Raw genomic sequence first — 14,694 nt, 5'->3', positions numbered from 1 at the left:
GTTCCGAGTGATGGTGTTATGGATTAAGAGATTTGATCTGAAGGAGGCCTGAATAGTTCTCCATTTGCTCTCTGAGATAATGTGTCTGCTAAATTAAATTCCAGACTAATTTAAGAAAATGATTCTGTTCCTGTACACTGCACGCCTATCTTCTACCTAACAAGATATTAATATGTCGGTTACATTTAGTTTATCTGAATTATACAAACATTAACTCTTCGTATTCCATACACGGTTTTATCTTCTATGTAGATCAGAAGTGAACAGTCTGACTGACAGCAGAAAGAGGAATCACAGATTAGAAAAGAATTAATCCAATTTGATTGATTCTGGCTCCTTATCTACCATTCCTGGATTGTTTTAAAATTCTCTTTAAGCATTCTGACCTAGTCCTCAGAAGTGTTCCTGTACACAAGCATCGCAAATAATGAACACGTCCTGTGCAAACCCGTCCCCAAAGGTACCCACTGAAGTTCTGCTCTGCCCTCTTGCATGACATCAGCAAGGCAAGCCAATGGACGGGGCACAATTCTGGCACCCTAGCCTCTCCATAGGCATCATTATAGTACATAGGTACATTGCTTTGTACTATCTGATCTGCTAACTTTTGGATTCTGCCAGGTATTTGTGACCTGGATTGTCACTCCTAGCAAACAGTAGACTAGGCTTAACAGAGCTCTCATCTGACCCAGTGTAGAAAATCTTGTGCCATATTCTCATTTCTTTCTATTTAGTAAAGTGGACTAGAATGCTCACTATGTTACTTTATCCAATAATGTAAACAATTTTTTATTAAATGTTAATTTCCTAATGAAACATATATAAAATCATCATACAGCTAAAAGTATGTCATAACCTGCTACCCTGTAAGTACCCCCCCCCCCACCTCAGGAGATCTTGTACCAAGTAAACAGCAAACAAAGGAAGAGATGATAGCAGATAAGCATTAGAGGGCATACAAGGGACCAGGACAACACTTACAATAATACCCCCCCCCCAGTTCAATGGTATCACTCCAGAAACTCATGCATATGGGTAAGAGACGGCATTCCTTCTAGAAAGCTGAACAAGTGCACCTATGAGATACAAATATCTAGTAAAGTCCACCTGCAAAGTCAAAAACTAGGTCCCATCGAACTCTATTCTACCTAAGCCAGCCACTGTCAAAAACATGAGAATTCTCAGTTTGGATTCTTATAACCTCTTGTGACTATTTTATCCAATAAAATCAGAAAATACTGTTAGACTGACTGTTTCCTATGTGAGCTGCAGCAACCTCTTAGGCTATGGGAAAACACATTTTATTTCTTTGAAAAGAAAATCTCTCCATTCTGAGTAAACATTATTGCAAGCACAAATACCATAAATCTCCACTAAACTTCAAAAGAAACTGAGCAAGTTATTAGATGAAAGACAGGTGGATTAAACCCTGGAATTAGTTGCCGGAGAATGTGGTGAAATCAGTTAGCTTAGCGGAGTTTAAAAAAGATTTGGATAATTTCCTAAAAGAGAAGTTCATAGGCCATTATTGAAATGGCTTGAGGGAAATCCACTGCTTATTCCTAGGATAAGCAGCATAAAATTTGTTTTACTACTTAGGATCTAGCTAGGTTGGTCACTATACCTTCGGTCTGTCCCAGTGATAGTTCTTATGGATTATGACTCCAAGCACGGGAGCCGATTGCTATGCACATTGCACAATTAATATGAGGGGGTAGGAACCGCTCTGACTACTTTATCATCATAGCAGGCCAATGATAACTCAAAGCAACTGAATGCTTGCTCTTAGTTCTTCTCCTCTTCATGCATGCTTGCATTATAAAAATGAAGCACATGCAACAGAGGAAAGGGAAAGCCACAGGATCTGGGGCACATGTGCTTATAATATCTTTATGCTTCTGGCCTATTGGGCTTCTCTTACTCCTACTTTCTAAATCTTTGGGACAGGGGGCCAGGCCCGTCAAAGGAGGATGAGAACTGGAGAAAGAAGAAGGTTGTGATGGGGAAAACTAAATAGAAGATGAATGCAGAGGAAGAGAACAATGCAAAAGGTAGAAAATGTTTTCAATTTAGCTATTCTTTGATGATGAGTTCAAGAATATGTCCTTACTGCCACATGCAGAAGTACTTGTTATAATGAAGTAAAAACAGACCGAAAGCACTAGTTAGCAAGATTTGGGATGCTGTCATACTGACCTCACTTGATGCTGCCTCCCTCTCTTCCTCTAAGATCCGCAGTCGGGTCTCTTGCTGCTGAACCCTTAACTGAAGCTCAGCATTGGTTTGCAGCAGTGAAGTCTCCTTATTTCGAAAATTTTTAAGGTGCCCTTGTAACTCCTCAATATTCTGATCTTGAAGTTTCCTAAACAAAATACAAAGGAAAATGACACCATCAGAATTTACTAATCTCTTCTGATAGCATTTTGAAATTTTATACATCCTATGGTATTTCCTTTTGAAAATGCATGTTCTCCTATTTTGCACAAGCTTGAAATGGATGTAAAAACACAGGCGGTGTGTTCAGAATGAAATCCCCATGTGTAGGGTTACCAGATGTCCAGGTTTTGAAAAGCGTTGAGCTCGGGGCCACGTCTGGAGGGTCTCTATTCATGCGTGGGTGTAACGCCATGTCAGATGCATGTGTGTGATTTCATCGCGCCTCATCTGTGCATGTACAGAGACCCTTCGGACATGGCCCCAAAGAGATGAGGTTTGTGTAGGGCTAGGGTTGGGAGTGGAACGGAGCAGGGCTGGCTGTGGGCACATCCTCTTTTTATGAAGAAAAAAAATCTGGTAACCCTATGCATGTGTGCTTTCATTCTCATCCTTCTTACTGTGTGGATAAAAGGTAAAAATCTGTAAGCAGAATGTGTACTTTTAGCTCCACTCAAGGGAAAACATTCAAAATCTTTAAAAAAAAAACAAAACGTTTTGATTATTATCCTAAGATATCTACACATCTAGTGAGAAATGGACTGCTGCTACTATTTGGGTTTTTGCCAGGTACTTGTGACTTGGACTGGCCTCCTTGAGGATGGGATACTGGGCTATATGGACCATTGGTCTGACCCAGTAAGGCTATTCTTATGTTAATGGGGGGGGGGGTGTACTGCTGTTATACTGTATGACTGCAGATTGCAAATATTTTGAAAGATCATTAAGGATTACAGATTTTTTTTCTATTATTACCTACTCTAAGCATACTAATAAAATGAAGCATGGAGAAATTAGATTTTAACTGCAATTTTTTTCCTTTATTGTAAAAGGATTAGGCCAAATGATTGAGCAGGGATATGAGAAGAAGAAACATGAGAAGATTTGTGGAGCCATAACTAAACTAAACTAAACCTTAGGTTTGTATACTGCGCCATCTCCACAAGCGTAGAGCTCGGCACGGTTTACAGAGTTAGGATAGAAAGGAACTCCAATGAAGGGTTATAGGAAAGGAACAAGAAAAAAGACAGGGACAAGGGCCCTAGAGAGCAGGAGGTGTTAGATTTTTGAAAAGAGCCAAGCTTTCAGGTGTTTGCGGAAGAATTGGAGGGAGTTTGAATTTCTGAGCGGGGATGTGAGGTTGTTCCAGAGTTCTGTGGTTCTAAAGGGGAGGGATGTTCCTAGTTTTCCTGCGCGGGATATACCTTTTGTAGAAGGGAATGATAGTTTCAGTTTTTGGGAGGATCTGGTGGAGATAGGGCTAGAGGAGTTCCAAAGGAGTGGAATAACGGGAGGAAGGATGCTGTGTAGAATCTTGAAGGCTAAGCAGGCACATTTAAAGAGGATTCTGGAGTGTACTGGAAGCCAGTGGAGCTTGGACAGGAGTGGAGAAACGTGGTCGAACTTGCCTTTTGCGAAAATAAGCTTAGCTGCGGCGTACTGAATTAGCTGAAGTCTATGGAGATTTTTCTTAGTTAGGCTTATAAAGATGGAGTTGCAATAATCCAGTCTAGAGAGGATGGTGGATTGAACAAGGACGGCGAAGTAAGAATGATGAAAGCAGGATCTCACTTTCCTCAGCATATGAAGGCTAAAGAAGCATTTTTTTTACCAAGGAGTTGAGGTGGTCGTTGAAGGAGAGAGAGGAGTCTATGATGATGCCCAGGACATTGCTTGAAAACTCGAGCTGAAGAGTGGGGCCGGAAGATAAAGGGATGGAGGTGGGTAAATGATCTAATATTGGGCCGAGCCAAAGTAATTTTGTTTTGGACTCATTCAGTTTCATTTGTACAGATTGGGCCCAGGATTGGAGGTTCATTATACATGCGGATATGTTCTCAGCGAGGTTAGTGAGGTTCGAGTCTGTCTCGAGGAGGATGAGGATGTCGTCAGCATAGGTGTAGAGTTTCTAGGGGGGATAGGTGGAGGAGTTTCAGAGAGGACATGTAAATGTTGAAAAGGATAGGAGAGAGGGGTGAGCCTTGCGGGACTCCACATATCGGCTTCCAGGGGGAGGATGAGGTGCCGTTTATGTTAACGGTGTAGGAGCGGAAACGTAGGAATTTCGAGAACCAATCTAGGACTGTGGAGCTTATGCCTATTTCGGAGAGTTGGAAGGTTAGGATATCATTATGGACGACGTCGAAAGCTGCAGAGAGGTCGAATTGTAGAAGAAAATTTTAGAATAACACAATAGAGGCTCATTTTAATTGGCTTTCAAGCCTCCCTGCCTTCCTAAAATAGGCCAAAAATAAAAAATATAACCTCAAAGAGCTCTTTACCGTTCCCATTGCTCAGCTTCTAGTTGCTGCCTTAACTGGGATTTATGCTCTCTGAGAGCCTTTGCTTCCTCCTCCAAGTGCTTTTTCCCTAGAATGTGAGTGTCAGACAAGCAAAGCTGATGTCGCAATTCTTTCAGTTGTTGTTGCAGATCCAGAACCTACAGAAGAAAATAGTTTTGTATCATTGAAACACGCAGCTTCCCACATCGTTAGTTCTTTGATTTTCAGGTCATATTTTGGCTTGGTGTGATCTCCTATGCTAGTTTTTCTCCTTCCAAAAAACAACAACAAAAAAAGCAGATAAACATGTTTCTACAAACCTTTCGGTCTGCTTCATTAGCTCTAGAGACCTCGAGAGTGAGCTTCTCCTGCCAGCTATTCTGCAGTTTGGCATTTTGGTTTTGCTTCAGTATATCTAGTTCCAATTCTTTCACCATTTGCTGACTCTGATCCAGTTCTGTTTGCAGATTTGTACAAACCTTGCTCAGCTCCGAGTGTTTTGCCTGAGCTTGCTTCAGATCAGCATTTGCCTAATGTGAAAAGCAAATACTGTATTTATGTCTGGGATAACGTTTCTTTCCAGGACTTTTCCTATTGTACCTTAAGATTACCTTTGTGATCTCTTGTTGAAGCAGGATGTTGTGCTTCTTTAAGTCCAATTTTTTCTCTCTCTCATAGCGTAGCTCCTTCTCAGCTGAGCTGCACAAATTCTGCACTCTGTGGAGATCCTGACGGAGTTGCCTCACGTCCTCCTGTTGCTGCTGCTGAAACAGAATCTCTCCAGAGCTATGCTGTATGAAAGCACAGTTCAGTTCAGTTCATTTGATATACCACAGATATAAAACAGAGCAAAATTTAAGTAGTTTACAAAATAAAAACTAGGGGAACAATGATTTGCACAGATAAAAATGTGCAAATGTGATAATGAAGTCATTTAAAAATGAGTATAAGCTGATGTCTAAGTGTACTCCAGTTTTGTTTTGTTTTTAAATATTAAGGGCCAATGCAAAAAGTTAGTGCATTTTTTGAATGAAGCCTGTGCTCAATTGTCTGGGTGCTCAATGCAGAAAAGGGTTCAGTGCAAAAGCAAAAACATATCAAAATCAACAGTAATGAAGCTATGCCACCCTGAGGTGAAGACAATAAGGTCAGAGGAGGAATAGAAGGGTCAGCTCGTTCTTCTGCGGTGGCATCTGTGCCATTTTATTTTACTTCGCATTTTAATCCTGCAATTTCCAGCCCCCCAAATTCTGACACCACCAAAAAATCACCCCTGGTGGTCTAGTAGACTCCCTTCATCTCATGACTCCAGAGTCAACAACCAGATCCCCCCCACTGGTAGTCCTCTCCACAATCCTAGAGAGCCCCTGATCCTTCCAACAGCCCCTCTTTCAAAAATATCCTGATAGTCTAATGGATTCCGACTCCCCAACTCCATTTGGGCCCCCCTAAGTGCCTTTAATAGGACACAGGAATGATGCCTACTTGCTTCCGCCTCCTCAATGCCATCATCCACAATGGTGGCACCCAACTATGCACATTGCACTATGTGGGGTCAATCTGCCAAATAAGATAATTTTTCATTATTTGGTAGGCTCCATTTAGACTACCTGTTAAAGGTACACAGGGAAAAGGGGGTCTGAAGGGATGGGAAATTGAGGTCTCATTTTCCCATCCTATCCCCACAAGTTCTTTTCCTGTCTCTGCCCCATTCCTGGAAGCTCCATCCTCATCTGCACAAGCCTGAAATACTTTAAAATCATAAGTGTTCGAGGCTTGTGTGGTTGAATGGGGCACGGACAGGGACAGCAACAAAACTCACTGGGATGGGACGGGAAAATTGAGTTTGTGTCATTCTCTACTTCTGGGCCTAGCCAGTCTGGTTTTCAGGATATTCACAATAAACATACATGAGATAGATTCCTTAGTAAGCAAATTTCTCTCATGTATATTCATTATGGACATTCTCAAAATCTGATTGGCAAGACTAGGCTGATAATCACTGTACTAGACTACCATGGATTGTTTTTGAGGAGCTGTCTCAGTGAGTTGGGTTGAGGAGGTCCACTATACCAGTGGTATTCAACCTAGTCCTCAGGGACCACCTGACTAGTCAGGTTTTCAGGATATCCTCATTCATATTCATTGTGGATATCCTGAAAACCTGAACTGGCTAGGTGGTCCCTGAGGACTGGGTTGAATACCACTGCACTATACTAGGGATTTTTTTTGTGGTGTTGGGGGTGGGGATCCGCTAGAACATAAGAGCTTTTATGGGGTGGGGTGACTCGGAGGAAGGCAGCAAGCTTTTTATGACATTTCTTTCTACTGTCAACGTGTGCTGTTTTTTTTCTGACAGCACATAATTTTCAACATGAAATATCATCTGCCACTAATCTATTCAGACCTCTTTGGTATCCTTGGCTGTGTTTACAACTTAATGTGATTATCAAAAATAGCCATGGGCAGTGGAATACCTTTTTGTTTTAGGGAGGGCGGGCAAGCTCCACTCCCAACTCCAGCACCCCCACTTCCATCCCATAGTCCCTCCCCTAAATGACATCCAGCATCTCTTTTTCCCTACCTCTTAACCATCCACCATGGTATCCAGCAATACATCTCTCCCCTTCCTTTCAACTCCCCCACCACTACCCAGTGGTCTCTAGTATCTCTCTCCTTCCCCAGCCTCCTCCCAGATTCTTTCTCCTCCCTTCCATGTATCTTATCTCTTTTCCCTGGGGAGGTAACACTCCAACTAGTATCATGGCTGACAAGTTTCAAGTTTATTTGCTATACCGCCTATCTCGTAGTCTAAACGGTTTACAATTCAGTGGCAAGCGCAGGGCCTTGAAAATTTGTGTTTGCCAAAGACCTGTTGGCTTTGCCCCTTTGAAACTGGAAGTTTGGAGGCAGGAACTGGCAGGCCTTGTGCCCACAGTGTCCTCTTACTTGTTAAGCTCTTATTTTGTAAAATAAATTTTCAGGCTATAAATCGCAGTCAAGCAGCAACTCTGAGCATGGATTCTAAGGGTTTGCAGAAACACTGACAATGGCTTATTTAAAGAAGCTCATGTACATCGCTCTGAATTGACTCCCCAGTTATTAGCAGCGGTAGAGAAGCTTACAATAAACTCTTGTTTCGTTTTAATTGGGGGGTTTTTCCATCTGGTATTTTAAGTTTTATCATTTATTTATTTTTAGTACTCTCGATGTGGTACCCACTCACATCACTGTGGTTATTATAATACAGTGTTTTTATAAATCTTGTTTTATTGGTATTTTGGAAATATTTGAGATGTCCTATATATGCATTTTAGAAAACTCTTAAAAACATTCCTCTTCTCAAATTAATCATCCTAATTTAATAACTTCTTTTCCCTCATTATTGAGTAAACTCTCCCATTCCTTTCCGTCCTTACTTTTCCATTGCTATAAGTTTTAATTCGTCTTACTTGATGTTATTATTGCCAATATTTCTGTTGCCTTTTTAATCCTGCAAACTGCTTTGAACTATAAGGTTTATGTTATGTTATATTTAGGAGCAATTCTGTACTATTTCAAAAAGCAAATAGCCAGTCCTTAGTTTTGGCACAGGTTTTTTTTGGCACCTATGGCATTTTTGTTCAGTTTTCTTTGTATTATGACTATTTAGAATTGTATCCATATTTCTTTTTATTATTAATTGGTTCTTGACCCAGAATGAGAAATATTTATAAGCACTCCTTCAAAAAGCAATAAAAATGCTGCCAGAATCAGCAATGCTGGACTGCTGTGTGAGGTCATCCCCTTTTGGAGAAATCAGTTTTTTGTCTATTGATGAGGGTTTTGTTTTTTTTAACATATCACTTAGGTTTCTTTTTTTTTGTACTTTGTACTAACTTACCCCCCTCTTACAAAAGCATAGTGTGATTTTTAGTGCCGGCCGTGGTGGTAACAGCTCCAACATTCATAGAATTTCTATGAGTATAGGACCTGATATCGCTAGAGCCGGTACTAAAAACTGCATTACGCTTTTATAAAGGGGGGGGAGGTTATTTATTTGTTGTATGTGCTTTGATTCAGTTTGTATACCACTTGACATTATGCATATCAAATCTCTTCTAGATATTTTGGTGTATATCAACATGGTTTTATTACAGTTTAAGTTTGATGATAATATTATGATATTATTATTATCTAGTCCCTGAAACAGCCATTGTGTAGCTGAAGCACAGCCAGTGAAGGCTTGTTTGACCATGTATTTTAGACCTTACAAAAAGGATAAAGGACTGTGATAAATACTTGCATTTGATCTGATCTGTTTTGCTGCCATATTGGAGTTTGCAGATCATTTGCAGATTGTTCACCCTCTCCAAGGTAGAGAGAATGAGAGGGCACTCTCTAAAGTTGAAAGGGGATAGATTCTGTACAAACGTAAGGAAGTTCTTCTTCACCCAGAGAGTGGTAGAGAACTGGAAAGCTCTTCCGGAGGCTGTTATAGGGGAAAACACCCTCCAGGGATTCAAGACAAGGTTGGACAAGTTCCTGCTAAACTGGAAAGTACGCAGGTGAGGCTGGACTCATTTAGAGCACTGGTTTTTGACCTGGGGGCTGCCGCATGAGCGGACTGCTGGGCACGATGGACCACTGGGTCTGACCCAACAGCGGCAATTCTTATGTTCCTAGGTCCTCCATTGTGATGCCTATGAAAACAAGTAAGTTGTTACCCCTCCCAACCAAAGATCATTTTCTATATACCAGTTTGACGATACTGTCCGTTCCAGCTCCAGAACTATGTGAGCCCTGATGATGTTCTGCTGTGTTTATTTCCTGCTTGAGCTTTGCCACCTCCTCCTCCACACTGTGCAGCTGCAATCTGGTGCAGCCAATCTCTTGTCTCAGCTGAGCATTTTCCTCCCTTATGGCTCGTTTTTCTCCGATGCATTCTTTCAGCTGTCTCACCAGAATGCCTATTTTCCTTTTACTTTTTGAGAGGTCATCACTAGAATAACAATCAACAAAACAAAAGTAATGAAGAATTAGGATATAAATTAAGTGATGAAAACGGAACACAAGACCAGAGAAAATGTAGCACTCCCAAATAAAGTTAAGCTGAGGATACTTGGCAAAACCACATGGAAAGGAGGCTATTTGAAAGTTGCCCACTCTGTGTGACCTGTCTCCCTCAGAAAAGGTGGTATAACAGGTTTGTAATAAACAAACGCAACACATTTTTCTACCTTTATTTGAACCGAGTAGAGGTATTCTGGGGGCAGGATTAGGGTGGGAATTACAATAACATGTAAACCTTTGCTCAAAGGGAAAAGGAAAGGGGACTGGGACTTGAATACCACACTCAAAGCAGTTTTATTTACAGGTACTTCAAGCATTTTCCCTGTCTGTACTGGTGGGCTCACAATCTATCTACTATATCTGGAGCAGTGGAGGATTAAGTGACTTGCCCAGGGTCACAGGGAGCAGTGTGGGGTTTGAACCACCAACCTAGGGATGCTGAGGTCACTATTGCTGTAACCACTTCGCCACACTCTCCTCCATGTCTTTGTCTTCTTCAAGTGAAAGAAACGTCAAATATGAAGGTGAACCAATCCCCCCTCACATAGCATAGATAGAGGTTTGGGTAGGGAAAGAATGCCAGAGCAGGGATTTAATTTTCAAATTCTCTTGTGTACTGCTTTAACGATCCCATTAGGTTTCCAATTAATGTTGTAGCTCTTTATATCTTAAAGATATGCTAACTAAATGTTTTATTTAAAGGAAGACTATGGTGACATCAGAGTACAAGGGAGCCTCTTTTTCTGGAAGTACCTTAATTTCTCTTCTCCTTTCTCCAGGCTTTGGATTGTTTCTTCCGATGAGCTGGCTTTAAGTGTAAGATCCTCAAACGCATTCTCTTTTGGAAACAAAAACTGTTCGGCCTCCTTATCAGTATTTATTTGTTCTGCTCCGTGTGCGTTTAACATTTCAAATCCTTCAGTGAACTGGAAAATCTGCAGAATCAAAGTTGAAAGCAATTCGATTCTTTAATAGCTACAGGTTGTATATCATCTTTTACAGTACAAAGGTATCGATAAACGCTGATAAAACAGCAATTATGAATTTAGAATGTATGCTATGGAAATATGGAGAGTAAAGGGAATACAGATAAGATTAGGTTACCATCAGACAGACTTAAGCAGGACTGTGAAGGGAGCAGCCAGTGCCAAAGAAAACTTTCTCCAAATGGGGGACAACTGGCACTTGCCTGAGACACCTACCCCCTCTTTCACTAAGGTGCTAAAAGCTAGCGTGTCCATAGACTAACATGCACGCATTAGCTAATCGGTTAGTAAAACAGGGATTTAATTTTGCTCTTTCACATGTGTCTTAGATTTTCTTATGGTGAAGCCTCACCTCATTTTCTAGTAGAGGATTGTCCCATTGTTGCTTTTCAATGATTGTGCTTGGAAAATATTTTTCTTTGGATGTTTCATGAAGATTTGTTACTTCAAGTTGAAGACATTCAGTTTCGAACTTTGACTTCTGCAAGTCCTGTTTAAAATAAAAAAATAAAATTAAAAAAATCAGGTAATTTATTGTTGCTGCAATTGTTAACAAAACTTCTCTCTGTAGCCACTCTACCATTGCCCATTTTAGAGTCATTATTCCTGTCTCTTCCTCTGAACTCAGGCCCTGATGCTCAAAAGCTTTTCGTGGCAGTAAGACTCATTAAAGCAGTCTCACTGGCACAGAAAGCTCTGCTCCCGATGCACAAAAGCATTCTCTGTGGCTGCTAACGATCCCCGTAGCAGCCACCAAGGGCAAGATGCACTAAAGGCAGTCTAAAGATTGTTGTTAAACCAGTTTTGATGATGCAGAAAATGGCTCACCGCATGGTTTTCTGCACGATCGCTCATTCTCCAATCTGACCATGCAAATAAGCTCATTAATATTGAAATGCCATGTAAACTAGAAGAGCAACTGATGCTCTAACATGGCTTCCTGATGTACAAAAAAGTGTGTGATCGCTTTTAGAGATCCAAAAAAAGCGAAGTTGCTTACCTGTCTAACCATAGTTTAGCCCTTTTTTTATTTTAATGGAAACAGATGCTGTGCGCGTTACACACGAACAATATCTGCCCCATTTAAAAAACAGAGATAAAAATGCCCCCCTCGATGATGGAAAAAGACATCTAACAAATTAGTTTTTAAAAAAAATGATTTTAATTTGTGTGGAGGGGGGTAGCAGTATGGAGAAATTAGGTTCTTACTGCTAATTTACTTTCTTTTAGCTTCTCCAAACCAGTAGAGGTTAATCCAATCATGACCAGCAGGTGGAGACTGAAAACAAAACTGTGAGATAGTACATAAGATATCCCCTTCTCTATTCTCATCAGTCTGCCAAATAGCCAAGCAGAACCAAGAACGGAAAACAGAAATAAACAATACTCCAAACAGGAGTAACAACTAACGTACCCAAAATGCTGTTGGAAAATGCAGAGGAGAAATACCAGAAGGAAAATGTCCCCACAGCTCGTCAGCTAAGCCAGACGAGCCACAGCTGCTGTTCTTTAATTCTCCCCGGCCCTAGAAAAATACTAGAACCCATAGCAAAAAAACAAAACTGCCCGCGCAACAGCCCCAACAACACAACAACAGACAGGGTGGGGACCTCTACTGGTCTGGAGAAGCTAAAAGAAAGTAAATTAGCAGGTAAGAACCTAATTTCTCCTTCTTTAGCACTCTCCAGACCAGTAGAGGTTAATCTTTACGAATGGAACAAACCAAAGCAGTTCCCATCATGGACGGGACCCCCAAAGGGCCGACACCAGAACACACTCACTGAACACCGCGTCCCGACGCGCCCGAACATCTACCCGGTCGAACATCTACCTGGTAGTGTCTGACAAAGGAATGCAAGGAAGACCAAACCGCAACCACACAAATGTCCACCAGAGGCATGAGCGAAGATTCAGCCCAAGAAGCCGCCAGATCCCAAGTGGAGTGAGCCTTGAGAAAACTCCGGAACAGGCTTCTGTCTCAGAAGAGAAGCGGAAGCAATAGTCTCCTTGATCCAGCGCGTAAGAGTAGCCGTAGAAGCGCCAGCCCCCCTACAAGGACCCGCCAGAAGGACAAAGAGATGATCTGAGTTCCTGATCTCCTGGGTTCGCTGCACATAAGAGCGAAGGACCCGACCGACAGCTAACTCGCACAGCTATCGTGGCTCAGAACTACCCAACACCGGGAAGATTACAGATTGATTGACATGAAAAGGAGAAACTACCTTTGGCAGAAAGGAAGGAACAGGACTCAAGAAAACCCGCTCCCTAGAAAACTCCAAAAAGGAAGCCCTACAAGAGAAAGCCTGTAGCCCAGAAACACGCCCAGCGGAAGTAATGGCCACCAAAAAGACCGCCTTCAGAGTAAGGTCCTTCAAAGAGCAGCTGCCCAACGGTGCAAAAGGTGGGCACAGCAGGACAGAAAGAACCAGTTTGAGATCCCAAGATGGAACAGAGGGTCGCAAGGGAGGCTCGAACAACCTGGCCGCCCGCAAAAGGCGAATCACCTTAGGAATGGCTGTCAAACGCTGACCTGTCACTAACCCACGAAAGGCTAACAAGGCCGCAAGCTGAACCCGGAAAGAATACCAAGCCAACCCATCTGGCAAGAACTCTAGGATGTTAGGCAGGGAAGCGCAAAAAGAGACCACTCCCAGCGCTTGGCACCACCTCTCAAAGAGACGCCGAACCCGCACATAAGCCCGAGAAGTAGAAAGCCTCCGGGACCCCAAGAGAGTAGAGATCACCTTATCTGAATACCCCACTCACCTAGGCGACCCCTTTCAAGAATCAAGCCGTAAGATAGAAGGGAGACGGGTCGAACATGGTAATGGGACCCTGTCCAAGAGTGGCAGAGGAAGAGGATCCGCTACCAGATGCCTCACCGGATCCGCATACCACGGACGTCGAGGCCAAGCTGGAACCACCAAAACCACAAGACCCGGATGGCAAACAAGACGGAGAAGAACTCTGCCCACGAATGGCCACAGAGAGAACACAAACAACAGCCCCTCCAAGGGCACAATTGCTCCATACACGACCTAGCTAGAAACAAAGTGCAGGTTAGATGAAAAAATACAGTAAAATACAGTTATCTTAGAGGGAAACAACCCTTCAGACCAGCACTACCTCAGGATTTTTTTTTGTTGTTGTTTTTTTTTACAGAACAGACTCCACAGGCTCTCGAAGCAATATGCCTTGCTTGATTTAGGAGGCAAGGCTTGCTGCTGAGGCTCCTCTAAAAAAAATGTGGGGAGGTGGAGGAAGTGGGGGGAGGGACCCCGCTCAAGACCCACTGGGTTTGACACCCCCGAGGTCGGACGGACCCCCAAACAGGGCCCGCCCAAGCTCTGTCCGGCCAAAAACAGGGACTAGAAACCCCCTAAACAAATTCCAACAGCCCTACCAAGGGAGATGGGTACAGATCACTCAACACCTGCTGAAGACTGAAGTAGACTGATGAGAATAGAGAAGGGGATATCTTATGTACTATCTCACAGTTTTGTTTTCAGTCTCCACCTGCTGGTCATGATTGGATATATACCCATTCGTAAAGATTAACCTCTACTGGTCTGGAGAGTGCTAAAGAACAGTGATTGTGCACCTCTCCTGCTGATCTTCAATTTGCTTTTTTTATTATTATTATTATTTTAATTTGTATGGGGGAGGTCTGAGCTGTCAAACCGTACTTTCCTGTCAGTGCCTGAGCCAATCAGCGTTCAAGCACCAATCAGAAAGTAAGGCAACGGCAGCTTAGACCCGTTGGCAAATTTTGGCCGCAAATGTGGCAGAATAAGGTTAGAGAATCACTCGGTGATGATAGAAAATCGCTCGGAGTGATCATTTTAATATTAATGACCTAATTGTACTACATTTGCATGGCAGTATCGGAAACTACTAGAAAACTCAGAAAAGACCTCTGTAAGCAGTTTTGACAATCCACC

General features: G+C 42.3%; 1 protein-coding gene across 8 annotated transcripts in view; it reads right to left on the bottom strand.

Annotated features, from left to right (window-relative positions):
• The window catches only part of CCDC30 (coiled-coil domain containing 30), a 76,910-nt gene that overhangs the window by 13,347 nt on the left and 48,869 nt on the right, over window positions 1–14,694 (bottom strand). For all 8 annotated transcript variants that reach the window (XM_033921800.1, XM_033921803.1, XM_033921804.1 and 5 more), the window contains 7 exons: window positions 11,106–11,243; window positions 10,521–10,702; window positions 9,453–9,696; window positions 5,327–5,506; window positions 5,036–5,245; window positions 4,716–4,873; window positions 2,197–2,362 (listed from right to left, as the gene is read on the bottom strand). In XM_033921800.1, the coding sequence (XP_033777691.1) occupies window positions 2,197–2,362; window positions 4,716–4,873; window positions 5,036–5,245; window positions 5,327–5,506; window positions 9,453–9,696; window positions 10,521–10,702; window positions 11,106–11,243 (1,278 nt within the window). The remainder of the gene's footprint in view (window positions 1–2,196; window positions 2,363–4,715; window positions 4,874–5,035; window positions 5,246–5,326; window positions 5,507–9,452; window positions 9,697–10,520; window positions 10,703–11,105; window positions 11,244–14,694) is intronic.

The sequence above is a fragment of the Geotrypetes seraphini genome, chromosome 15 (genome assembly GCF_902459505.1).
Source record: "Geotrypetes seraphini chromosome 15, aGeoSer1.1, whole genome shotgun sequence".
In the NCBI taxonomy this organism is placed as follows: Eukaryota; Metazoa; Chordata; class Amphibia; order Gymnophiona; family Dermophiidae; genus Geotrypetes; species Geotrypetes seraphini.
Note: the sequence above shows the minus strand (reverse complement) of the source record. Positions and strands in the feature narration are given on the sequence as shown.